The sequence below is a fragment of the Cebus imitator genome, unplaced genomic scaffold, assembly GCF_001604975.1.
Source record: "Cebus imitator isolate Cc_AM_T3 unplaced genomic scaffold, Cebus_imitator-1.0 Scaffold42, whole genome shotgun sequence".
NCBI lineage: Eukaryota > Metazoa > Chordata > Mammalia > Primates > Cebidae > Cebus > Cebus imitator.
In genome coordinates, this window is record NW_016107357.1 from 4881899 (window position 1) to 4908835 (window position 26937).

General features: G+C 42.5%; 1 protein-coding gene across 3 annotated transcripts in view; it reads right to left on the bottom strand.

Annotated features, from left to right (window-relative positions):
• The window catches only part of DUSP10 (dual specificity phosphatase 10), a 40696-nt gene extending 14216 nt beyond the window's left edge, over positions 1-26480 (bottom strand). The window contains exons 1-2 of one of the 3 annotated variants that reach the window (XM_017526358.2): positions 26172-26480; positions 23165-24018 (exon numbers count right to left, since the gene is read on the bottom strand). In XM_017526358.2, coding sequence (XP_017381847.1) covers positions 23165-23975 — 811 coding nt within the window. In that variant the 5' untranslated portion in view covers positions 23976-24018; positions 26172-26480. Of the gene's footprint in view, positions 1-23164; positions 24019-25198; positions 25374-25928; positions 26100-26171 lie in introns of those variants that run through there. The other 2 variants (XM_037737709.1, XM_037737710.1) reach the window with 2 other exon arrangements.
• Between the last annotated feature and the right edge of the window lie 457 nt (positions 26481-26937).

The window sequence follows — 26937 nt, forward strand, 5'->3', positions numbered from 1 at the left end:
TTCTTCCCCACCAGGGCCTTGGGTTCCATCTCTATCTTTATCACCTTTCCCATCTTCTCCTCTCCTCTCTCCCTCACCTCTTCTTCTCCCTCCTGATCCTCTCCCCTGATCCTTCCTCCCTCCCCTCCCCTCTTCCTCTTCTTCCCTGTCCCTGCCATCTCCCCTCTTCAACTCCTCTCTCCCTCCACCTTCTCTGTCTCTCATAAATCCATCAGCAGTAGATGGGAAGAAAATATGAAAGAGAGATGTTCTACCTGGAATACATTTTGATGCTTGCATTTCAAACAAATCCACAGAATATTTGTTAGACCTGTTTTTAAGAAGTCAAAGGTGGGCTGGGAAGAGTGATTGAGCACTCACCTCTGCCAGCCAAACACACAGTAAGGCCCTGTTAGTGCAGAGAATCCCATCTTCAGCTCACACTCCCCATTCTGTCTCACAAAGCTTTCAGTAAGAACCACCTGAAGACAGGGTGTGGGCTTAGTTGACTTCAAGTCAGTCCCTCTGCCAGAGGGTCAGGGAAATGACTTCTGCTCTCCCTTAAGCCTAGTCTAGAATGGAAGGGTCCGGACAGATGTTTCTGGTGGGTCCAGTTGTCTCCCTCCATCCACACACCCTCCTCCCAGCCTGTGGAGTCTCATTTTCATCAGGACTTTATCCACTTCTATTAAGCCCCATTCTCACTAACAAAAATGACAACTAAAGAAAATAAGAGTATTTTTGCTTTCCAGGAGAGGGTTTTGGGCTTCAATCAAATGAATGGCTAAAAAGGGTGCCTACCAAGATCCAGTCTGGGGGTGGGGGGTCAGGGGCTGACAGAAAGACAGCCAAGTTCCAGCCCCCATGTTCCTGAAAACTTGCAAGTTCAGTTTCTTCTCTAACTGTGCATGTCTGAACTTTACCTATGTTAGCACAGACCAACTGGTTCCCAGGGAGAAAGGCACACCATAAACACTCAGATCAAGTCTGGGATTTTCTAACAGACGTGCCAGTCACATTCACACATTTTTCACTGTTACAATCTCCTGTATTTAAGTTCAAACCCTCCCCAAACATTTTGGGAGTTGAGGAGGTGAGTGACATGCTATAGAGGCCCGTTCCCTACCTCCCCCCACTGCATCAGGGGAGGCAGATGACAATCATAAACAAGAATCCAGAAGGCAGTCACAAATTAGGATAAGTCATAACGGAAGCCGTTCTCCAGCTCCTGGGTGCTATGAGAGGGGACTAATTAGACTGGGCTTCGTGGAAGGCCTCCCTGAGGCATGGGAATGAACTGGTTTGGGAAAGGGGCAAAAGAATCCAGGAGAACAGGGGGAGAGGGAACAAAGGCAGGGAACTCAGGGGGCTTCCGAGGGACTCAAGGGAGCCAAATGCGGGAGGCCCGATGACTGGGCAAGAGGTGGGCCAGGAAGAAGGACAAAGAGAGGAGAGGGAGGCAGGGAGGCAGGACCCTCCTCACAGGGACTCTTAGGCAGGCAGGTTTTATTCCGAGTTCAGTGGGAAGCTCCTGAGTGTTCTCAAGTCCACAACCAGTGATCAATACGTGTTTGAAAAGAAAAGAGGGGGGAGGGGAAAAGGGAAAAAGAGAGAGAGAGAATGCATTGATGTACTAGATGGTGCAATTTACATATACTCCAAATTCTGGGCAAAATTCATATCCTTTCATTCACTGAATGCATTCTTTGTGGCTGCTATGGACTGATTGTATTCCTCCCCCCAAAAGTTCAAACACACACAAAAATTAATATGTTGAAACCTAATTCCCAATGTGAGGTCATAAGGGTAGGGCTTCGGTGATGGGAGTAGTGCCTTTGTAAGAAGAGAGATTGCTGTCTGTCTTTCTCTGCCATGTGAGGGCACAGCAAGAAGACAGCTGTCTACAAACCAAGAAGAAAGCCTTCACCAGATCCCAAGCATGCTGGCACCCCCATCTTGAACTTGAAGCCTCCAGAACGGAAAGAAAATAACTTTCTGTTGTTTAAGCTATCCAGTCTGTGACACTTGGTTAAAGCAGCCCAAATGAATATAGTGCTACTTGTAATTCCCAGTGTAGCTTACTTTTAGAAATATAACACATAATACTTACTTTTGAAGAGCCACACCAAAACTTGTGGGCTGCCTGAGAACCAAGCCCCTGAGAGCCAACCCAACTTGGTACCATACCTTAAAGCCAGGCCAAACATGGCCCAAGATTAGAATGGGGGTGGCAGGGCAGTGGTTGGGTGGGGGGGGGGGGGGGGTTGTGTGGGTGGGGTGCTAAAAAATCCCAACATGCCCATAAAAGGCAAGCCCAGTAAGCCTTGCAGTACCCTAGTTCCATGAACCATCTGCATGCATGCACAGATGCCCACTCCACAACCAAAGACACTTCCCTCCTTATTAGATATACCCCCGTTCAGATCAGCACCGGCACAGGACCTTCATGTGGCATCCTTTAAAGCTGAAGAATATTTTAGCTGTAGGCATTCTGCGTATTGGGAAGGCTAGTCTATACCATGTTAGGGCTCCACCTTTTTTGCTCACTGGCCTCAAACTTAATACTGGTTAATCCATCAAGACGGATTAAAGGAGGGGGAAAAATCCATGAGATCATCCTGCGAGGCTGCAGAGAGAGGAATGTTAACAGGAGGAGAGTGCTATAAAACACAAAGCCATATTTTTCCCAAGAGCTCAACCAGATATTCTGCATTATTGTTTAATTCTCTAAGGAGAGGGAAAACATTCTTGCTTTTCAGTGCAGAAGTTTAAATAATGAAGCATTGCTAAACAAACAAATAGAGGAAAGCCCAGTAAAGCTATTCATCAAACAAGCCCACTGTATAAAAGGAAAACTCTTGCTCAATGATCCACCCCGAGGACCGACATTTATCTTAGACCCCAAATTAAACACATCACAACTTCACAGCAAAAGTATGTTTCCCGATGGGATTTAAGTAAAGTCCAATTAAATAAATCTTCAGAAATGTCACGAGCAAGCCTCATGGGAGAGCATATTTCTACTGTGAAACATTCCCATTGGAAATTATATTCACAAAAGTTCATCTAGAAACATCCGTGACAGGAGGAGTGGGGGAAAGCAGGAAGCAAGGCAAAGTGACATAAGTAACGCCTGCATAGGGTTCCATTGCCAAAATCATGTATGGAAGTGCCCAGCCAAAAATGCTGCATCTAAATTTGCTTTGAATGAAACCCCCATGTTGAACAAATAGCTTTTATAACTGTATTTCAGTAGTATCTGGAGGTCAAAGAGCTGTGGCTTAAGGGGAAAGGATCAAATGTCAGCATCAAAACTTGAATTGTTTTCCTAAACTGATGTTTTCACTTCACGAAAGGCATAGCAACAACTTCAAGTCACTGAGCTGGATTCTATAATTGGCAAATAAAATGAGCAAGGCTGAGCATTAAAGAATCAACTGCCAGAAAGAAAAGGCATGGGCCGTCCTTTAACCTGGACTCAGCTATGTCCAATGACCACATCTCACCCCATGAGGGCTAAGCTTTGACAGGTCCACCTGAAGCAAGGTGAGGTCTCCATGCACTAAGAGATATACAAAGTTACACTGGGTCAAAAGCTGGCATGTACCTGTCTGGATGACCATCTTCTGAGATTAGGGGAATATAAAACCATTAAAAACACTGCTTGTCTCTGAGGATGTGGGCTGGAATTACATGTTGTCAACATGGACTTGAGGCTAAGTGGAGGACCAGCCACTAAGTAATGGTCAGTTCAACCCAGGGCATGTGGAATGGAGCACTGACCTGGGATGCACCCCATATCTGGCATGATCAGACTCTCTGACCATTTCTCCTGAAGCCATGTCTAACTTTGCACAGGGTAACAGAAGCCCTGACAGCAAGGACTCAGAGGGTAGCCCTTCCTTCCACACTGAAGAGATACTGGGTTCTAGCTCTATGACCTCTTCTGCCACCCCTATACTATCAGGACTTAGGGTAATATTTAAGTTTCTCTCAACTCTGGCGTTCTGTAACTTCAATATAGCCTTGATAAACCAGATATGAATGAACAATGGCAAGAACAAGATCAGCTGCCAGAGGGTGTGTAAGGCCTGGGCGGTCTGCTTGCCACTTCCAGGCCTCTGCATTTGCTGTTCTCTCTTCTGGGAACTCCCTTCCTGTAGTTCTTCACTGTAATACTGTGAATTAAAAATGTATATATTTGATCTCTGCCCCTGGCTCCTATAGCATAGCTTCTAAAAACCCTGGAATCTCTGAAGTTATGAGTGTTTTTTGAATGCCAATGAGATGACTAGTGCTGGGAACCCCTAAATAGCTCCAGGAAGGGAGCTGGTCACAAGAAAGGAAACAGCACAATTAGAGAGTTGAGACATTCAGCCCCATCCCCTAACCTCCAAGGATGAGACAGGGACTGAAGGTTGAGTTGATCATCAATGACCAATGATGTGATTAATCACGCCTGTGTAATGAAACCTCCATAAACCCCATCCATCTCTTTCATCTGACTGTCCATCTATAGTCTTTGTAATATATTTTATAATAGACGAGTAAACCTGTTTCCCTGAGTTCTGCAAACTGTCCTAGAAAATTCATGGGACCCAGGGAGAGGGCTGCAGAAATCTTGAGGTATAACTAGTGTAGGGAAGGTAGAGTAATCTTGTAGGACTGAGCCCTCAACCTGTGGGGTCTGAGGCTAACTCTAGGTTGAGTCAAAATGAAGTTGTAGGACATTCCGTTGGTGTCTTCTGGAGAACTGTCCTTTGTGTAGGGGACAGGAAATCCACAGAGGTGTTCTGAAAGTATAGTAGGAGAAAAATTTATTTTTAATAAATTTTTTATTAAAATTTTAAATTAATGTAAGTGATTCAGACCTCAGACCAGATGTGTCATCAGAAAAGTCTTCCCTGACATTCAATTTATAGCTATCCTTCCAAATCTCTTTTATATCGTGAACTTTTTAGAGTTTCATTGTCTTCAGAACACTTACAACTGTCTGAAATTACTTATTTCTTCCATGTTTATTGTTCTTATTAAAATGTGAACCCCAAGAAAGTCAAGATGTTCTTTGTCTTAGAGGAAATAGAGTGGAATGGTTTGCTGCACTAGAGCCAGACTGTGTCCACAGCTTTCCAGTATGATCTTGACAAAATTGTTTAACCTCTTTGTACCCTGAAATGGAGATAATAATGGTACTAACAGGAAACAATAGTTATTGCAAGAAATAAATCAGCTACTACATTGTAGTTATTAATAGAAATTCTAAGTATTCACTGTTTAGCATCTGAATTGTATATAGTAAGTGCTCATTAAATATTTTTAGATTCAATGAACATTGGAATGAGATGTGATAGGACCAGTTGATTGTAAGGCATCTATTATGTGCTGTTCGGCATTATGCTATGGATTTGGGAGATTTAATTGAAAAAAATAGCCCCCAAAGATAAATCTAATGAGGGAAAGTTCCTTCATCTAAAGGATGAAGGAACATTAGGAAAATTCAGTGATAGGACTGGCAGAAGAAACGTTTTCAGAATACACTGAAGATTGAGCTTAACAATGGCACCTGGCTGTAACTCACACAGGCAGGTGCAGGACTGGCCAGTGAATTCAGCTCAAGGGTTTAGAAATCCCAGCATTCCAGGGCTGACTAGCCTCATGAGGAAGAGGCAGTCCACAGCAGTGCTTGGCCTCCCTTAAACATGACAAATGGGCACTTTCCAGGGAGGACTGAGATCCAAGGCAAATCACGCTTGGTGGCCTCTTATCCCTTCTCCCCTCTCCTCACCCCTACTCCTTGGACATTCTATATGAGCGATGAATGGTGGAGACGGATGGAAAGTGGCCATGAAGGAGAAAAGAAGGCTCAGGAGAGAAACTCACCCTGGGGGATTTCACTGAGCAGTAGGAGGGCCCTCAATTCAGTTTAATATGTGTTTATTAAACACTAAATATGAGATGGGGGCACAGTGCTCAGTATAGGGTGTACACAACCCAAGATCTAGGTGGGCCCTCTCAAAGCTTGCTGGCCCTCCCACTTAGATGTGCTAAGCAGTAACAAATGATTGCAACAGTATCTTCACCACCCTCGGGTGGCCCTGTTTCTTCTGCCTCCGTTTGAAGGGATACAACATTGGGTCTGAAATCAGTAATTTGGAGTTCCTCTTATCCCTCTTAATAACTGTGCACCTTTGGGAAAGTTACTTGACCTTAAGGCCACGTGAAACCACACAATCATATCATAAGAACTATTTCTTCAAACACAGGAGTACTTTCTTTTCTAAAAAAAAAAAAAAAAAAAAAAAGGCGGGGAGCGGGGTGGATGCTGTTATAGCCATAGATCTCTCAAAGAGAGATCATACTGTGATGCTCTTGAAAGGCAGAAAAAGGGCCTTGAAGCCTCTGGTCTTCTGGAAGGTGAGATGCTCAGGGTACTGTGTGAGAATTGAATGCCGGATGCTCTGCACTTCTTTAGTTAGTTCTCATGAATCTGCTCTTCCCCTCTTTGAAACTGGAACTGAGACTTCCAGTCTTAAAGCTGAACACCGACCTCTGAAGAGCAAGCCTGGTGTCTTGGCAGATGAAAAGTGCCAGGCCTGGCCCATGTTAGAAAGAAACCAAGTCATATTGATTTATTTTCATAAGAAACCTCTTGTATGCATCCAAAATCTTGTTTTATTCCTGATTTTCACTCGTGAAGTGAACTTTTCTCCCAATAACTGCAGCGTTTATGTTGGACTTTTCTTAGAAATCTGCATTCTAGGGTGGCCCCAAGAAGTACTCATAGGAGTCACTTTCTAGGATCTGGTGACCTAAGAGGGCCTTGCAGGACATGGGCCAGGCCTGAGCAGGAAACAGAAGAGTAATGGTTACCAGGACCACAGACAAGAGGCAGTGTCTATTTTAAGCAGGGAAGAAGAAACCAAACCAAAATAAATAAATAAAACACGTGGATCTTGGCTTAAAAATCCAAACAAACGCCCCAGAAGAAAAAGCAACAATTGAACTAAATACCTTGTTTATGAGATGTGATAGGACATACCACAGAAGTGTAATTCCAGAAAAGGCAAATTATTAAAAACACAACAAAAAATCAAAATACCACTGGGCGCAGTGGCCCACTTCTATAATCCCAGCACTTTGGAAGACTGACGTGGGCAGATCAGGAGGTCGGTAGTTCAAGACCAGCCTGACCAATATGGCAAAACCTCATCTCTACTAAAAATACAAATATTAGCTGGGCATGGTGGTGCACGCCTATAGTCTCAGCTACTTGGGAGGCTGAGGCAGGAGAATCTCTTGAACCCCAGAGGCAGAGGTTGCAGTGAGCCAAGATCATGCCACTGCAGTGCAGACTGGGCGACAGAGCGAGAGTCCATCTCAAAATAAAAATAAAATAAAAATATTCCTCAACTGTAGTATCACCCTATGTCAGCTTCACATGAAGATTTTAATCCCAAAACCAGTATTTAAGAATCCCTGGCATCAAAGAGGGACCAACACATATGTATGTCACCACCACTAACATGATGCTATTTGAGTGATGAAATACAGGCCCCAGAGATTACAGCCTGAAGGGTTTTGAGTATGAAGGTCTCAGAGGCCTGCCTGCCTCCCGACTGATCCTAGTGGTCAAAAGCAGTTGCTCAAAGACTGAGTCATTTTCCAAGTCTAGAATGCAAATGGCCATTGTCACCAAGGAAATGGTGTTACAGAGATAAGCAAGTTAAGCTGCAGCACTTAGCTCTCTCAGCTGCTGTTCTCCTAATACATCCATCCAAATAAAAGCAGTCTATTCTTGTAATACTGCAATACAATTCTGAAACTAAGCGGAGTCAGTGCAGACTCCATAAGTTAAGGCCACAGTCTCAAACAAGACTGCCCTCACTTCTAGACGCTAGCCACAGGTTCAGGGGCTCCCAGGCCACCCACACTTCTAACCAGCTGGTTATAAATTCTGTGGCTTCTACAATGCTTCAGGTTTGATAATTCACTAGAATGACTCACAGAACTCAAGCCCTATCCTTATGACGATAGTTTTATTATAAAAGCTACAAAATCAGGAAGAGCCAGATGAAGACACATATAGGGCAATGTCTGGTAAGGTCCTAAATATGGGGCTTCTAGGCCTTCTCCCTGTGGGATCAGAACACATTACCCTGCTGACACACCAATGTGTTTACTAACTAGGAAGCTTAACTGAGCTTTGGTGGCCATAGTTTATATTGGGGTTCCATTACTTAGGCATACTTGATTAAAAAGTTATTGGCCTTGTGATTAAACTCAATCTTCAGTCCCGCTCTCCTCTGCTGAGGAGGCTGAACTAATACAAAGTCCGACCTTCTAATCACTTGGATGCCTTTCTGATGACAAATTCTCATCCTGAGTCATCTCATTAGCATAAACTCAGGTGTGATCCAAGGGGCTTATCATGCACAACAAAGACACCCCTATCACTCGGGGAATTCCAAGGGTTTAAAAATTATTTCCCAGGAACTGAGGACAAAGCCAGACAAATTCTTTATTATATAGCAGTTTCTTAGTGACAAAGAGTATGGGTTCTGGAGTCAGGCAGGTCTGAGTGTGGCCTTCTACTGTGTAACTTGGGCAACTTACCTAACCTCTCTCAGCCTCAATTTCCTCATCTAAAATGTGGGGATGATAATACTGTTATTACCACAGAGAGAGCAGCAACGTTTGATAGAAATGCAATTCAGACTACTATATAACAAAAATTTTTTCTAGTAGCTACTTTCTAGAAACTAAAAAGAAACAGGTAAAATTAATATTGCTACTATATTTTTCTTAACATGTCCAAATATAATCATTTCAAGAGTCAATATTAAAACAAATACTAATGAAATATTTTACATTATTTTCTACATAAAGTTTTTGAAATCTAGCACATATTTCACATCTACAGCACTTCTCCACTTGGACTGGCCCCATTTCAAGTGCTCAATGGCCACATTTGGCTTGTAGCAAAGCTATTACACTGGACACTGCAGACAGATTTAATAATATGGTTGCTATCCCCATTAAATGAGTTAATGCTCAGTGTCATCATTGTTCCCATTCTACAAATGTTAACTAAAACGTGCATGTGTTTGCATGTGAATGTGTGTGCATGCATGTGGAGAGGTCGTGACCAATGACCAAAATCTAAGGTGCTATAAGCCACTACACCAGGAAGCCATTCGGCTCCCAGTGAACATTAAATAGCCACTCTTTTTTCAGGAAAAGAACACTCCAACTTGGAGAAGAGAGGCTCTCTGATCAATTAACCACAGGATGCTCTTTTATTTCAGTACTCTCACATCTCCCAGCACATCTTTTAACATGAGCCAAATCAAGTGGCCATGACAATAGCTTTGAATGAGGAAAGATACCCCCAAAGCAGTATGCAGATACACGGGGATGCCTGAAGGAGCTCAGAATGGTTAAGGAGTAGGGGGGAGGAAAAACTGCAGAAAGGAGCTTTGACTCATTGAGTCATTGAGCAACTGCTCCATGCCCTCTCAGGCTACCTCCCACAGCCACAGCCCAGCCAGCAGCTAACTGTACCAGCCAATCACTTACTCCACTCCCTGGAAAAAGCTCCATGTTGTGAAGCCAGAAGAATGTCACCAGCAAGAGATTGATTTCAAGGTAATTATTTAGGCAACTTTGTAGCATCTCATTCTCAGGCCTAAAAGTATTCTCAAAGTTTGTTTTAATAAATGCATATATTAATATGAAATCTCTGTGCCTTTTAGTAGTGGTGTCCCACATTTGGTTCCTCTCAATCTTTGTAAGAGAGGCTTTCTGGCCGGGCGCTGTGGCTCACGCCTGTAATCCCAGCTCTTAGGGAGGCAGAGGCGGGAGGATAGATTAAGCCCAGGAGTTCAAGACCTGCCTGGGCAATATAGCGAGACCCCGTTCTCCACAAAAAGGAAAAAANGAAAAAAAAAAAAAAAAAAAAAAGAGAGGCTTTCTGGACGCCATCACCACAGCATTCATCCAGTTCTTTCTATTCTCACTGGAGCAGAAATGGGGCTTTCTCGCCACCCTCAAGGTAGGAATTAAGAGATTCATCTAATAAGGGTACATGAATAGATTTTTACATAATATGCAAAATTATAATAAACTCAATCCAAGTCATATATTTTATCAAGGAAGACAAGCTAATTATCTGTCAAAGCATTCTCTCCTGTTTAAAGGGCACTTTACCTCAATTTGGCAAAAAGAACTCATGGGAATTATCTTTCCATTCTGATGTGTTTTTGCTGCCTGTGTCTGCTTAAGCCCTCAGAATACTTCAGCACTGCACTAAAACCTTGGTATTTAGAAAAGTTGGGAGGGAGGGAGACACAAACACATGTACTCAGCATCTCAGTAAGTCTTCCTCTTGCTGTTTTTATTGTCCCTTTCAGAGTGTTTTATCTACAGTGTAAAACTGGGAGTGACTCATATTTATGAAACAAGGAGCTGTTGTTAGCCCTGCCAGATCATTCACTTCCACAGTAGCTTCTGATTTTTAATAGCGCTGAGTGGTGCTTCCACATGTCCTCACTCTGCCTATCAAAGAGGTACAAGATCTGCAACATGTGCCTTAGAGGACCTGCAGTAAACACACACATCCAGGACTGGTATCAAGATCTGTGGCCAAGGATAAAGATGTCCCTAAAAACTCACAACTCTGATAGGTAGTTGGATCTTCTATTCAGGAAAGAAAAGGAGAAATTTAAAAAGTGAAAGAGAATTGGGGAGAAAAATAAACTCACACTGGCAACGACCACCCAAAATGGCAGCTAGTACCCATTTCTCTAAATGGGGAGTGCAATTGGATGGGATGGTGGAGAAAATTCCAAACAAGGGTTTCCCTCAAGAGGTTTCTCTTGTCACATCAAAACCTTGGAAACAAGCTTAATTTACATTCATAGGCAAGTAAGTAAAATGTAATAAAACAGGTTACAGCATTAGATAAGAAAATCTAGGATGACAACACAGGAAGCAAAAGTACCTGCAATAGAAACTGAAAATGAATTTCCGTTTCTATATGAGAAACTCTGCAAAACATGCACATATATGGGAAGAGAACAAAAAGAACATGAAAAGTGAAACTAGGCCAGTCAGGGCGGGATTAGTTTTTTTTTTTTTTTTTTCTTTCTAAAATGTTCTTAATATCCTAACAATGAGTATACATAAAGTGTTTCTGCTAAGACTTTATAAGATTTCCTTATGCAGAAATAAATAGCAGATAATTTTTCAGCATGGCACTAATTCAGGAAAAAAAAAAGTATATAGTTATCTATCTACCCCACAAGAACATTGGGTTTTTCCAAATGTTTAAACAAAAAGATCTACCAAACATTAAAAAAGTATCTCCTACTTATATTCCATTAGTGGTGACATCAAAGCATTTTACTGAACTAAACTACTCATATGTCAGTTGAATATAAGCAGATTATGAACTATTATTATTGTAGATATTCAATATTATAATTACAGTAAATTTTTAATAAATGTTAGCTAGTATGTGTAGTCATTGTTTAAAGCACTTATACATATATTATCTAATTCTTAATTGATCTGCAACATGTGCTTTAGAGGACATGAGAAAAGAGCCATTACCCTCCCCATTTTATAGACAAGCAAACAGAGGCACACAAAACTGAATTGGTCCAACTTCAAAATTATAATAATTGGCAAAATCAGAATTCAAACTCAGCAGTCTGGCTCCAGAATCTGTGCTCTTAACCTCTAAACTATACTCCCTTCACAAGAAAATATATAAACTCTTTATAGGAAGGCTGAATATAAATATGAGGGAGCATCAGCCAGTTCGTTTAATGAGAAGTCACTAAATAGGCTCATAAGAAAGGTAATGAGAAAAATTATGAAATGACCTGGCTGAACACTTGAATCCACAAGATTTGCTTATTTAATAACAACTCAGATACTAATCCAAAGGATTACATACCAGTTGGGCTTTTAAACATCCTAAACTGAGAGGTAGGAAACAGGAATCCTATGTCAGCACTGCTACTAGCTACTTATATCTTCTTGGGTAAGTAATCAGTTTCCATGTCTATAAAATGGGATGGTTGGATCAAATATTTGATAACATCTCTCATAATTCTGTGACACCGTGTTTCCCTGAAAAATTTCCTTCCTTTCTTTTTAAATTCAACATAGAGTAAGTAACTGCTTACTGTGCAGTGGACTATAATTCTGTGGGTTTTCAACATTTCTAAAGTTATTCTGGGGTTGTTCTGGTTCAGAAAATTCACCTTGCCATGTAAATGTGAGAACTTATGATAAATAAAGTTAACCTGTTTGAATTTATTTTAAGCTTTCTCAGAATTATTTTTATATTTCAGACCAAAAAATGCTCAGATTTTTAAATTTTGTTCTCTATTCACTAATTCGATCACCTTGATCACCCATGTCCCCCTCCATTCCCCTCTCACTGGAGGACCTGAAATGTTTGGGGTGATGTGACTGCTGTGGTTTGAATATGTCCCCCAAACTTCATGTATTGGAAACTTAATTGCCACTGTAGCGATACTTAAATATGGGACATTTAAGATGTGATTAGGCCATGAGGGCTCCACCCTCAAGAGTGGATTAAGGCCATAATCACATGGCCATTCCATGGAATGGGTTATCACAGGAGTGGGTCCTAATATAAAGGATGAACTCTTAGCCCCCATTTTCTCCCCCTTTCTTGCACACTTGCTCATCATGTGATGCCTTCCACTATGGGATGACCCTTGCCAGATGTTGGCACCCTGCTCTTGTACTTCCCAGCTTCCAGAACCATAAGCCAAATAAACTTTGGTTCTTCATAAATTACTCAGTCTTGGGTATTCTGTTTTAGCAGCATAAAATGAACTTAGACAGTGACAAAGCTTTATACTTGATATCTGAGAGAACAGTCACATACTTTAACTGTGTGCAGCTGGGTGGTCTGTCAGAAGACAGATTCTACCTCTGTGAATGCTGCACCTAAAGCAGGATTCCAAGGGGTCCATCCTGCTGTCCTTCAAATATGTTCATTATTATTTTCCCCATGGTCTGTCTTTGCCAAACCCTCAGATTACCTGGGCCAAATTTGTAGGCTGACTATAGAAGGGAAGAACAGAGATAAGAAAGATTAGGAAAGGAGAGGAGAGATACTAAATAGTAAATGGTTTGATAGGATCTGTTCACTTACCCTGAGAATTAACCTTCCCAAAAGGCAATAAGCACCTACTAGAGATTCTTTCTTCACATACTTGTAGGAAAAAAATCTATAGTTTTCATTATAACCCACACTAATAGGGCAGACAATGAATATAAAGCATAAACAATCAGATACCTTTGGGCATTAGAGTCTTTAGGATGCAGCCATCATACTCTTCACAGGCTCTTTCTTGCTCATGATACCTAACTTTGTACCTGTACTTTTCTTTAGCTTTACTCATCTACTTCCTACTCTAGAAAGTGGGTTTATTAATACACGCAGAAGCAGGAAATATCATCCTTTTCTCCACAGGCTACTAAGAGAATGAATTCTAAGGTTCCAGGCATCAAAGCACACTAAGCAGAAGCCTATCAGAGCTACACCAGGATCCACTATGCACCAGCTGAGTGACTCTGGGCAGGTGCCTGAACCCCTCCAAGTTTCAGTCCCTCATATGTAAATTGGAATGTGATCATGAGACATAACACTTTTAGCACAGAATCTGGTATAGAAGAAATACCTCATATATGTTAGAGAGAATTATCACATTTTCAAAAGTTTGTTCGGATTAATTTGTCATTTTTTAAAAAACTGTCATGACCAAAATGTAAAGTTTCCAAATCTGGAATAGAATTTGAGGCAAGGTTACTGGGAAGCCAGTTCCACCTGAAGTACACAGAATAGACTACTCATCTTAGCACTGAATTTTTATTTGAGGATATACAAGAAAAATGGGGAAAGGGGGATGGCGTTTTAATAAGGCAGAAGTAAGGCACAACTAAAGCCACCGTAAGGAATGAGATATATAGCTCACTTGCAAATAGATATGGCCAGCCTGAATAGAACATGGGCTTTAAAATCAAAAGAACTGGATTTCAATTCTTATCCTCTCACTCACTAGTTAATAACAAGGGAGAAAATATTTAATCTCTTCCTCAGATTCCTTAGCTATAAAAGCTAGGATGTAAAATGACGTTCACAGAGCTTCTCTGAGAACTAAATAAGATACATATATGACGGCCCAATGCCCAGCATCTAGAAAGCATTCAATAGCTTTTAATTGTTTTTTCTTCCAAACTATCTGGAAAATAATTTTCTAATTTCAGGGATGATAGGTTGGTCAGAGCCAGAGTAGTTATATGTGAATAACTGATGTTCTGCTGGCACATTAAAATATCACCTCATGAGAATCGTAACACGCATTCCTTTAAAGTCTTATCATGAAAACATAGCATTTGAATAAGAATAAAAATTAAAAGAAAAAACAAAATATCCCCTATCTCTTCAGGGAAGGCCGTTTTAGAAGTTTGTGGCTAGTCTTATTATAAGATGGGAATAGAAACACTATAACGATTGTAGAAAATGACTCACAGTCTTGAATACTGGAGCCCAGAACTCAGTTCTGGGAGCTAGGAGATGCGTTGCTGTCACCCTGAGAGCCTCTACTCTCATGTGATTCTTGTCTGTCTACTCCCTCGCCCCTCCTTTTTCTCCTTTCAATTTGTTTTTTGCTTCTCTCTTGCCAGTAGCAACAGCTGGTAATATTTAGCTCAATGGTAGTGAAGCTCAGGGCTGTGATACCAAGAATGTGAGATTATTTCTTCCATAAGATAAATATAAGTGATGTTCTGACCCAAAATGGTGACTGCCTCTTTGCCTCAGGACACAAAATAAGATCAGTTGAGTTCACATTAGAACATGAGAGGTTTAAGCTCCTCAATGGGAGGACAGGCCTGATGCTACTCCCTGGATCAGGCAGTTTAATCTGTTTACTTGGTATGAGCAATGGACAGCAGATGCCTGACAGTGGTCCTATCTTAAGTGGTAAGGCAAGGAAGCAAAATCCCTTGATGGAAGCACTCAGGAAGGGTTGCGCTTTGTTTTGTTTTCTTTGAAATTCAGGTCAGGGGGCCAGGGTTGGGGGCAGCAGCATGAGTAGGCCTTTACCACACATAAAACATAAAGGGCAATGCAGATAATTTGATGCATCCACAAATCCTTTTCTTCTGTAAGTGATTCTCTACTTTGCCAGAGGCAGAGCATGGGGTAACAGCCTTTATCTTGTATGAAAGTACTAGGCCTGCATTACTCATTTTCTTATCCAAAAACTTTTGCTCAATGTTTCTTTCCTTTCCTTTTAAGTTACATAAAATATGGATCTTGCTTGAGTGAGGGGCTAGAATGAAAAAAAAATACATATATCTATATCTCTCTATATATATGTAAACTCCAACTTTTAAGTAATAATACATGATGTATACATAACCTAAAAAAAAACAGATGCCAAGATTTCACTCTTGGGTTATGGATGAAAACATCTAAAGAATTGAAGACTTCATTATTAAAAGATTACATCAATTTTGATATAAAATGTATATTTTAAAATCTTTTATAATAAAATTCAGGCTACAGGTTGTACTCATTTTCTTTCCCTATTTTTTTCTGAATTAGTAAGATTACACTCGTGAATACAGAGTCTACAGTATATATAATAGAAACATAACAAAGGAAAATTTGTTGAAGAGGGATTCAAATCTCCTTGAAGGGGATTTAGGGGAAATAACACAGACTTTGATATCTTAGAGACATGTTTTCATCCCACCTCTGTCCCTTATACTGGTTTTTAATTGTACTTGCAAACACTTTTTTTAAAGCAGGCCAAAACCTTGTCTCTGAAATACTGTTTACAATGCTTGTTTGCTGAGCACATCCTCTTTCCATAGAGAGCATGCAGGTGAAATAAACAAAGCCCTTATTCCTATCACCAACATGTACAAAATTAATAAAATCCAAATTACAAAGTTTCACTCTCCCACACAGAGAAGACTCGTCAGCCCTGAGCTTTTGAGGCAGAGAGGGGATATATATTTCTTTTTTCATTAAAAACTAACAGATCATTTCTTTTCTCACCAATGCATTGGAAAGAAATTCTATTGGCCTGTGACGTATTCAGAAAAGGCCAGGCTATTTCTTAAAAGAGAAAAGGGAAAAAAAAAGTACAAACGTGCTTCACAGGGGGAAAAAATTTCCTGAAGATGAAACACTCCCTAAATAAGCTTGTGTGGCAGAAGAGGATAAAGAATAAAAACACGAACACGATTTCAAGATGGAAAGGATCTGGAAGACTGGTCTCATCCATATATGTTCCCTTTCTAGCATTTGGATGATAAGCATTGTGATGCAGATTCCTCAGCCTGCAGATTAGTGCCTAGCACATGGAAGACATTCAGCAATGTTTACTGAACAAACAAATGAATCTACTCTATCCGTAAGTTTGTATAGCTGTGGAGACCACCTACCAAAAAGTTCCTAAAAGCCTAAAATGGTTGGGCTTCTTTGATACCTGTTTTGATAGCTGTTAAACAGCCTAAACCACTAGGTTCACTAGACGTGGAGATTAAATCGACATTAATATTTGGTCCATATTCTAATATCCAGGTATATATATAGACCATGAACTGCTGGTTTCAAAAGTCCTCAGACTTTGGTCTTTTTAATTCTGAACTAAAATCTCAAAATTCAAGCAAAAAGGCATCAGTACTCAAAAATATTAATTAGCTTATATTTTATGCTATGTATTAGATTCTGTTATTAAATAATAATACATACAAATACATCAATATACTGATATCTATTGAATATCAACTTGGCAAGACCTACTTTAACATTAAGGACCAAGTCTCTAAAATTAATCATGCATGTGACCTTGGACAAGTCATAAACCACTCCAGGCCCCTTTTCTGTAGTGGCATAATGAGAAGGCTGGACTAGATCAATGGTTCTCAAACTTTGCTGCATGTTAGAATCACCCCTGGAGCCTTAAAAAATCTTGATGTACAAACCACACCCCAGATCAATTTAATCAGGCTCTCTGGACACAGGAATTGAACCCCATAGGTTATAAATCACATTGGTGATACCAATGTACAGACTGCAGTGAAAACTAGTGATTAGGGACCTTCTAAAGTTTCTTGCTATCATCAAAGCTGGGATTCTTTGGTTCAAAAAAGGTGAGATGACCTCTCCTGGAACTAAAATTTCTCCCCTTAGTATGTAGTGTATCTTTTTCAACCAACTTGGATTAAATTGCCTAAGCACTCCAACATAACACACTTTTATGCCCAAACTGCTCTTCAGTAATGCTGGGGCACGGAGGCTCTGGCTTCTGATAACACAGGGTTGAAGGAATTAGATTTTGCTACTGATCAAAAGCTCCCACCCAGTCCCTGTGGGTGTATGCACCAGGAGCATGTGACAGAAAGTTTTTCTGCTCCTGTTATTTGGTCCGACCTCCAGATGGGTTTGCCCAAAGGACCAAGTAGAAGAGTGTACATATTCACCATTCTCCCTCTCCTTTCTCCTATTCACACATGTTTTGAAAACAAAATTAGGCAAACTGCTTTACCTATTCAGTTTCCTTCCCCTGCTTTGCTTTTTCTGATCTGAAATCATTATCTACTATTGCCAGGAGAGGAGTTTCGTGAACCTGTCCTTGACAAGCCAGATGATTATGTTAACTGTTCTGAATTGGTAAGGGCAAGCGTGTTCATATTTAACATGCTCTCACAGTGCTGTGCTTAGAACGACTTGCTCATCCTCCTCACCACCCCGAGTCCTACCTTCCTACTCCCCGCAATGTAAGAGGTTCTGAGATTAGGGCATGAGAGCAGGACAGCAGGGTCCAGAGGCTTAAGAGCCGTCTACATGCCAGGTACTTTATATCACCTTGTTTCATCCTAGGCTGCTAAAGCTGTCCCTGCTTTATAATGAAGAAAACCTGGCCTCTGAGAGATCCTGTGAGTTGCCTAACGGCACACAGTGGGTCGGTGGAAAGCCTAGATTTGAACCCAGGTGTAAGTGAGCAAAATTTCACTCTGCTGAGCACATCATGAATGAGGAACAGATGAAGCATTGAACGTGGACGGGAGAGAGTTCATTTCTATTATCTGTTCACCTACATGTAAGTTAGGAAGCAGGAGAGTGTACCCAAAAGCTCAGAGAGAGGACAGCCAACTAACTGTTCAGCAGTTCAGAAAGAAGTTTCAGGACTTCCTAAAAGACAGGAGCAGGTCATTCAACTCCTTCCTTTTTCCTTCACACTTCGACTCATCACAACCCCAGGCTTAGGAACCAGCTCACCCCTCCTTCCATCTACCTTTTTATAGTCAGACCTCAATCCTTGTTCCAAAAATAAATCCTCCTAAGATGATGAGAGGCAACAGAAGCAAAGCTAAAAGGTTTTACACTTGTATTGTTTTGTTATGGGACATTAGTTGGACAGAATTATTATCATGTTTTTATAAATTTCCTTAAAACAAATAATTTTGGGATATACCCAAATTACTCCAGCTTCTTGGCCCAATATGTTTTTGCAATTACTTGGCAGTCCAACTCTATGCTACTTAAATTAGTTAATAGTCACCAAGTTATTTTTAAGCCATAGCAACACACACACACACACACACACACACACACACACACACACACACACACTACTATACCTAGCTTGTTATCTGTACTCCTTAGGAGCCAAATTTGCCTTTATACTGGTGCCATCATTTCTTTTCAATCAATATCAATAATAACATCCTACTATATTTATGAAATGCTTACCACGTATGTGTGTAAAGTTCTGAACACTTTACACACATTAATTCTTTTATTTCAGAAACTAACACTTTGAGATACCTATTGTTATATCCTCTTTTTGTGAATGAGGTAACTAAGGAACTGTGGGATTAAGCAACTTGCCCAGGGGCACATACCTAGTAAGAGGGGAGCCAAGGCTAGAATTCAAGCTGACTAGATCCAAAGTTCTGTCTTCATTTCTCCATCATTTGCTACAAGGCTGATGTTTCGCATTTTAGCCTTGAATGTTAACCAGAGGTTCAGAATAACAGCAGCAAGTTTGTCAATGTAGATGTCTTTATTTCAGATATCTTTTGTAAAGTCCTTATAACATCTCTGAGAGACAAGGGGAGACTTTTATTCCCTTCCCCACCCCATCCCCCCAAAAAGGGAAGAAACAATATTTTTCACAAGGTCTCTGATTTCTGAGCCTAGCCATCCACTTTCCCATAGAACTCTACGTTGCCAACAAGGTTATATTTCTGAATCCCTTTCCACTAGGAAAAGTGTGCAATCTATGGTACTCAATTCCCAGGAGTGATGAAGTTTTATAGTATAAAGGCCTAACTCCCTGCATGATCAAATCCTCCCATGGATCATCCACTTAAACCATTTCCCTCTTCTCTCATTCCACAGTAAAGAACTTTGGAAGAGAACAGGGCTATAAAGATTGTAGCAGTTGGTCAGTGTTTGTTTTACAACAGCATAGAGCAAGTACAGGCATGGGCTGTGACATGTCAGGGAGGAAGGGCGAAACACAGACCCCAAGGAGGCACCTGAAGCCGTCCCACTCTCAGGGAGGGAAGCTCCTCAGCAGACCTGACTGCCAGTCAGTCACAGAGGGATTTCAAGTTGAAAAGCATTTAAAAATGGGTACATGACACTGAAGTATTTAGGAGTAAAAATGTTGTTCATATTATACTATACTATATAATATTTCCAGCTTTATTAAACTTGAAACATTAAGTTTAAATATTAAACATACTTAAATACATTAAAATGTAATCTATACCATATTTTTAAATATTTCAACAGAAAAGATAAAGCAAATAGGAAAAATATAATTGTTTAATCTGGTTGATAGGTATATGGGTGTTCATTACATACTTTTCTGCTCTTCTATATGCTTGAAAATGCTCATAAAATTTTTAAAGGCATATACTATCTTTGAGAAGAGGGGGCAGTAGACTATCTTTTCCTACCCAGGTAAATGACTAATTATTTCCCTGGACCCAGCTTTGCTGAAAAGAAAAGGAGCCCCAAGAACTTTATAGCAAAAATGGTAGCTCTCATTTTCAATGGTCTAGAATTGTTTAGCTTTCTTATTCAGTTTGACTAGAAACCAAGTTTTAGTTGATTAAAAATCAACTTTGGGTAAAACAAATTATAATTCTTTCAAAGACCTCATAATCCCTAAATACTTATTCATTTGGATCATTTTCACCAAGTTAAAGAGAAGCACAGGTTATTCTTTGGAAGATGAGACTAAAATACAGATTCTAACACAGGTCACAATAGGGAGGGCACTGTAAATTAGAACAGTAACTTAATCCCGGGGGCTGCCATGCCTCTGATCGGTTTCTTCCCAACCTGACACAGCATTACTAAAATGGCAAGTTAGCAGCCGCTCTGCTTGACAGACAGCACCAAAAATGGAGAGCATGGCATGGAGACAAGGGGACAAGGAGCTTGGATAGGGAGGGTAGCAACCAGTGTTTACAAACATAAACCGTAGCATCAGATGGGGCAGCCATAAATTACCCAAGATTGTACTGAAATCTCTGAAAATAACAAGCCCTTAGAAGTTTCCTCCTTATGTTCTAACCATGCCCCCCCAACCAACTTCCCTGCAAAAATTACTCATTCCAAAATGGTACCACTACCACTCTTGCTGAAATATAATCTTATCACCAAGGAAGAGGATTACTCAAATAAATCTGAGAGAAGCCAGACCAGAATGATCTGCTTGATCCACTCAAGAAGCTAGGAGAAGTCTGCTGGTCATGCCTGTGGGGAATGCCCACCCTGTCCTTCATCACAATGGTGCTATGGTATTAATCTCTGGTTTACCAAGTTCAAAGGATAATGAAGGGCATTCTAATATTGGCCCATTCCTTTCCCTTCTTTTCCATCTTGGTCCCAATTTTAGGCCATTCTCCCAAAAATGCCAAAATGACAATGATAATTGTAAAGTAGATTACAGATCCTTTCACTCCTGAACTACATATTTTCAACCAAATTCCCAGATATTTGAAGAAAAGGTCCCAAAAGCTACAAATAATCTAACCTCTACCACCAGAGCGTCTTCCAAGTCGACCGCCGCCGTGTCTCACCAACTCGAAAATGACGAGGCCTCACAGCGGCTGCCCAGGGCGCCTAGTGGTGAGGTCAGCGGTGTGTCTGGCCCCGCCCCATTGAGGCAATCTTACTCTCTGACATTGAGGAACAAGCCCAGGCTGTCCAGCTCCTCAGCTGCATCCACATGAAAGGGAGAGAGGCACCCACTTTCACCAGTAGCACCCAGGAAATTCACTTCTCAGTGACTGACGGGTCACCCCTATACACAGCTCCACTCTCTGCAAATTAGAGTAGGGTCTGCAGCTCCTCCTAGTCACCCCCATGTTCAGGTCTAGGGGCATCTTGACCTGTGTTGTTTCCCCTCCACAGATCATGGAGACACAAAAGACTTGCTTTTTATCTTGAATCCCTGCTCTGCCTGAGAAAAGAGGAGATCATCAAGATCATTGGCTATCCTCCTCTTTGCTCCCCAAGACAAACTATTACAATTGGGGAATTTCCAGGTGGGACTTTCTCATTTGTAAGAGGCTAGACATGCCAAGATTATGGTAAGACAATAGCAGGGTTAGGGAATCACTCAAAGTCAACCAAACAAGAATACAGAAACAAAATACAGAGCTACACAGAAGAAATCTGCACATATCTGTGACCCCAAGAACCCACCACCACCATCACCAAGAAATGCCTAGGTGCTTCTGGAACTCTCTGCATACAATTCCATGATGTTCTCCTTCCCAGCAAAGCCCACCAGACCGAGGGAGAAATGTGCCTTTGTGGTAGTGGAGCCCCATGAGGGCTAGCTTGAGGGGAGTGGATGGTGGGAAGAGGAGATTGTGTCAGTGGAATTCAGAACTATATTTCCCAGAATGCTGCTTAACAAAAGGTGGAATGCCTCACTGGGAAGACAAGAAGGAGAATGGCAGAGCTGTCCCATAGAGACAAAATAACTAGCTTGCTCACCCACATGGCCTATTGCAATTTAAATATGCAATGTGTTCAAACTCAGCAACACCTTTGGTCAACACACTTTAGGAGACTGGCTGGAGATGTGACCCAAAAAATGTGTACCTTGGCTCAAAACACAAAAGGAGAGAAGAAAGAAGATGACTATCTCTCACTACCACCACCAGGTAAAAGATGCCGAATGAAAGTGATGTACAGTGCCCCAAAGGACTGTATCTAAGGGCAAAGAGAATCAGGCTGGGCACAAGATGCAGGCTACTTTGAAAGGTAAGGCAACACTGTATGGAAAGTGCTCCAAGAAGAGTGGGTGAGTAATTCCTCCTGCTGGAGCTCAGTTCCACTAATCTCAGAGTTATTCTGTATTCAGTATACTGGGACATGTGACACATTACTCCATCTTGGGAGGAGCCATGATGCCAAGTGTTGTCAGGTGAGGCCAGAAAGAACAATGAGTCGGGGAGTGTTTCATAAAAATGTCTCTGTTCCCTTGGAGCCTCGGCAGAGGAATGGATGTAGTTGGTGAACTTACACTTTTTATGGGGCCTTAGAATAAGCTCTGCCCTTCTTCAAGGTCACTTTATAAACCACATAAAAGTCAAGCTGGTCAGAAAGGTGAGAAAGAGGAAGAATTTCCCACAAAAAGAACTGGTATCTGTAGGTTTACTTGTAGTTCACCATAGTTGCTCCTTCCTCTGCTCCATCAACAGTGGTTAAGTCTGAGAGACAATAACTTTCCAACTAGTGATTGATTGGAATAGAGCTAGCAAACCAGGCATGACTTGAGTTATCATCTGGTAGGATAAAGCCCCTTTTCAGAAAGATGAGAAAACAGTCCCAGAGAGGTGAAATGACTTGCACAATGCAAATTAGAAGCCAAATTAAGGGTAGAACCCAGATCTTCTGGCTTCCAGTTCAGTGCTGCTAGGTTTTTCTTACTAAACCAATATAATAAAGAGCATAGAAGGGAAGATGAATAAAGTCTATTTTGGTCTTTGGTAGCCAGGGTAAGGAGAATGCTGTCACTTCTATGAGAAAACCCAAAGTGAACCCGGCTAATCAGGACCGTGCTTGGGAAGGGAGCAGGGGCATTACCTTTCAACACCAGAGGTTCTTTGCCTTCTCTCTTCAGGGACTCGAGGACTATGTGAAGTGGCTGGGAGGGCATCACTCGGCTTGGCTCATTGGTATTCTCATCATAAACTATAATTTCTTTGGAAAAGATCCTCTTGAAAGAGTCCTTGCCTTCCCTACAGGAAATCAAGTCTAGGACAGTGATCTTGCCCTGCTGCAGTCTCCGCCGGCTGATCTTATCGGCACAGTTAATGTGGACAGCTCCTTGGATGTGACTCTTGTTGTACTCCATGAAGGGCCTGCAGTCAATGATGACAGGACCCTGACTCGGCAGGTGACTCTTGCTGCATTTGGTCATCTTCTTTGCCAAGTCATTGGGGTAGATTATTTTGATGCTGGCTAGCTGCTTGGGGGTCCCTGACACAGGGCTGCCCACCCCACCTGATGGACTTAAAGAGCCTGTATTCTCATTATTGTTGACCATCTGGTTAGCAGGGCAGGTGGTAGAGGTTCCGATGGCAGTGGTGGTGGTGCCAGCGGCGATGGCTTGGGTTTGGGCCTGATTGTCCTTGTCGTAGGCTGCCACAGTGCAGCAGCTGGCACTGCTGCATCCACAATTCAGAGAGCGGGCAGAGCCGCTGGATGAGGGCATATACGTCAGATTCGCAGCCTTGAGGGACACAACGGTGGTGGCGATGACAGGAGGGTGGCTGTCACTGCCTGGGGCGGCAGAGCCAAGGTAGCTAGAGTCTAAACAAAGGTTGAGATCCTGAGGTCGGACGGGCCTAGACAGTGCCACTACTACCCTGTCGTCTAAAGGAGACGGAGGCATGAGGAGGCTGAAAACTGGCAATTCAAGAAGAACTCAAGACAGTCTGTAAAGAAGGGGAAGGGGGAAAGAAAGAATAAAGTCACATGACACAAAAGGCAGTCTCATCCAATCCCTAGGAAAAGCTGTTGTATCCTGCTGAGCAAAGTGGTCCTAGTTGTCCTTTATCATACCACTATCAAAACTTGAAACTCATTTTTATGTATTCAAAGAGGATGCAAACCTGAGGGCCCCAATCTATTTGGTTGCTAAGTCTAGGGTTAAATTTGGATGTAATGCTGTAAATGTTAATGAACAACCTTTCCTGGACCTACATAAAAGTTCAGCTGTAGAGAAGGTATAAGCACAAATAATTAGAAAAGTTGAAGACAGAAGGGAAGACTCTTAAGAGGGATCTATTCTGAACCTCAGCTCTTGGGAAGAAGTGCACTGCAAACATCTGAGAAAGACCCGTTTGTCCACCCTTGCATGTTTGCCATTTAATTCCCTCACTTGCTTCAAAGGCAAAGGGATAACCAAGAGCACTGGCATGGTTCACAGAAATGTACAGCAGCTAAACATACATCAGGGTGGACGTCAACTTTCTGCAAATCAAAATAAAAGGATCCCCTTAAGTGAATCTTCTTAACCTGGAGCTATTCTTGCCTTCCATTCTATTGAGGTCCTTTGAAAAGCACAACATAATCATCAAAACCTCACATATTTTCTTTTGGACTCTTATAAATTAATCTGCATTTCCCTTTTTGACTACTAACTAGTGTCCCAAAACGAAATCTTAAGCCATGAAGCCAGATCGGGAAACACCGACCCCAGCAAATCCATCACGCTTTGCTCCCCCACCTACCCCCACCCTCACTCCTGCCTGGAAAGGACAACTTGGGCTCTTCTCCCCTCTTCATCTTTCCGGCTGGCACAGACTGTGCATCCTAGAGCTTCTCTCAATGGGAGGCAGCCACGTTGTATAAGGTTTCAATTCCATACAGATAGATATCCCCCTCTTCAAGAGTACTGATGCCATAAAGAGGGCTTCCCAATTAGCCTTTCCCCGTTGAAAGGGGCAGTGAATTGTTGCCCATGGGATCTATCTCTGATTTCAGAGTGTCTGCAAAAAGACAGCTCCTTCCTCCTGTAGGCACAGGGGCACTCTATGACCCGGGCTTGTTAACTCTTCTTCTATTAGGCATACTCACAGCAAAGACAGCAAATCCCATGCGAGAACCACTCACCTAAACGAACTTTAAGAGCTATCTGGAAAAATGCCATCTATCATCTGTCTACACGCGACCGTTCCATTCTCTGACATAGAACCAAAATGTCACAGACGGAATCCACACTCACGCGCGCACACGGGGGCACGCACCCATCACGTCGGCAGATCTCCACCGACTCAGGTTTCTCTCACCCACCTTTGGATGGGAGCGAAGGATCCAACCCCTCCCTCCCTTGCGTAGTATTTTTTCTGAAGAGCGAGTACTATTCCAGAAACTATAACTGTTTCCAGGCTGGACCAAGCGGTGAAAGTCTTCGCTATTGTGTTACTTGGTAGGGCACGTCCAGGATCAACAGCCCATTTCTTTTGAGAGAGACGCATAAGGGTGTTCACAGAGACACACGCTGGGACCCCCACCTTCACACAGAGTGCGAGGCACACACACACACGCACACACACACACACACACGCACCGATCGTATAGAGAGATCTGCATCCCTGCAGCACAGGGTCGGGCGAATATACTGCCCGTGAAACCATCCAGTCTGGCCCAGAAAAATCTCCCAGAGAAATACTGAGCTATTCCCTCTCCCTTCCGCCACTGGAGAGAAAATTAAGTGGTTAGAGAAGGCTTCTTCCCCACTCCTGGAGCACTTAACATCCCCCCGCTCCCCCTTCACTCCTCGGCACACAGCGCGCTAATGAGCCCCGGGCATTTAAAACTGCAGCAAAGCATCCCAACAAACCTCATTTTTTCTTCGCCCCAAATCCAAGTAGACTACAGAGAGAGTAAACGCACAGGGCAGCAGGAGCCAACAGCCGGAACCTTATAACCCTACCTGCTGTGGCTCCTCCGTCAGCATCGCCTCTCTATATTTCTGTCTCTCTCACATACACACACACACTCACACACACACACACGCACCGGCTTACACTCCTCCACCTCCAGTCCCGGGCTCTCAGGAGTAGTGGCGGTGACTTCCACTTACTTCATAAATAAGTGCAGCCCTCCACCATCTGGCGCTCCGCTTCAGCTATGGACTCGCGCATTAGCCCCCATTCACTCGGCTTCATTGATCTCCAGCAGCAACATAGTTACTTTCTCTTTTGCTACACTGTAAATGTAAGGTTCTGAGGGGGCGGGCCCGCCGCCGACCGACGGCGCGTTGGACCAATAAAATTCCGGCGAAAGCCGACCGCTACCTCACAGAACCCTGCGGCCAATGGGCAGCCTAGGGGGCGGGGAAGAAGGCGTGGCCTCGTCTCCTTAAGGAGGGCTTATCCGACGCGGCTCTGGGTCCTAGATGTTATAACACGGGCGGTGATGTCATTGGCAACCAATCAAAAACTTAAAAGAGCCAGCCGGGGCCGCGCGGAGCAGCTGCGCTCTATTTACATGTAAACCAAATCGGCAGGATGCAGTTAACCCTTTACCCGGCTGAAGCACCCGCGGGCTGGACGCGCCGCTCCGCTAAAACTGGCTCTTCCCACTGGACGGGATCCTCCAACACTCCCTCCCCGGGGACAAACCACGCTCTCTATTTTTCCTCCTTACTATGGACGGATGATCAAAAGTGTCGGAGTAACTTTCTAAAGGAAAGAGACTGCGATCACCGCCCCTAGTGGGAAAGCCGGGTTCTCCTCGAGTCGCTCGAGGTGACTTGACAAACCCTAACTCAAGATTCGCGGACCTCGCCGGGTCGTCGGCTCTGGGACCCACGTGAGCGCGCAGCCAGGGCGACGCTTCTGCTCCGA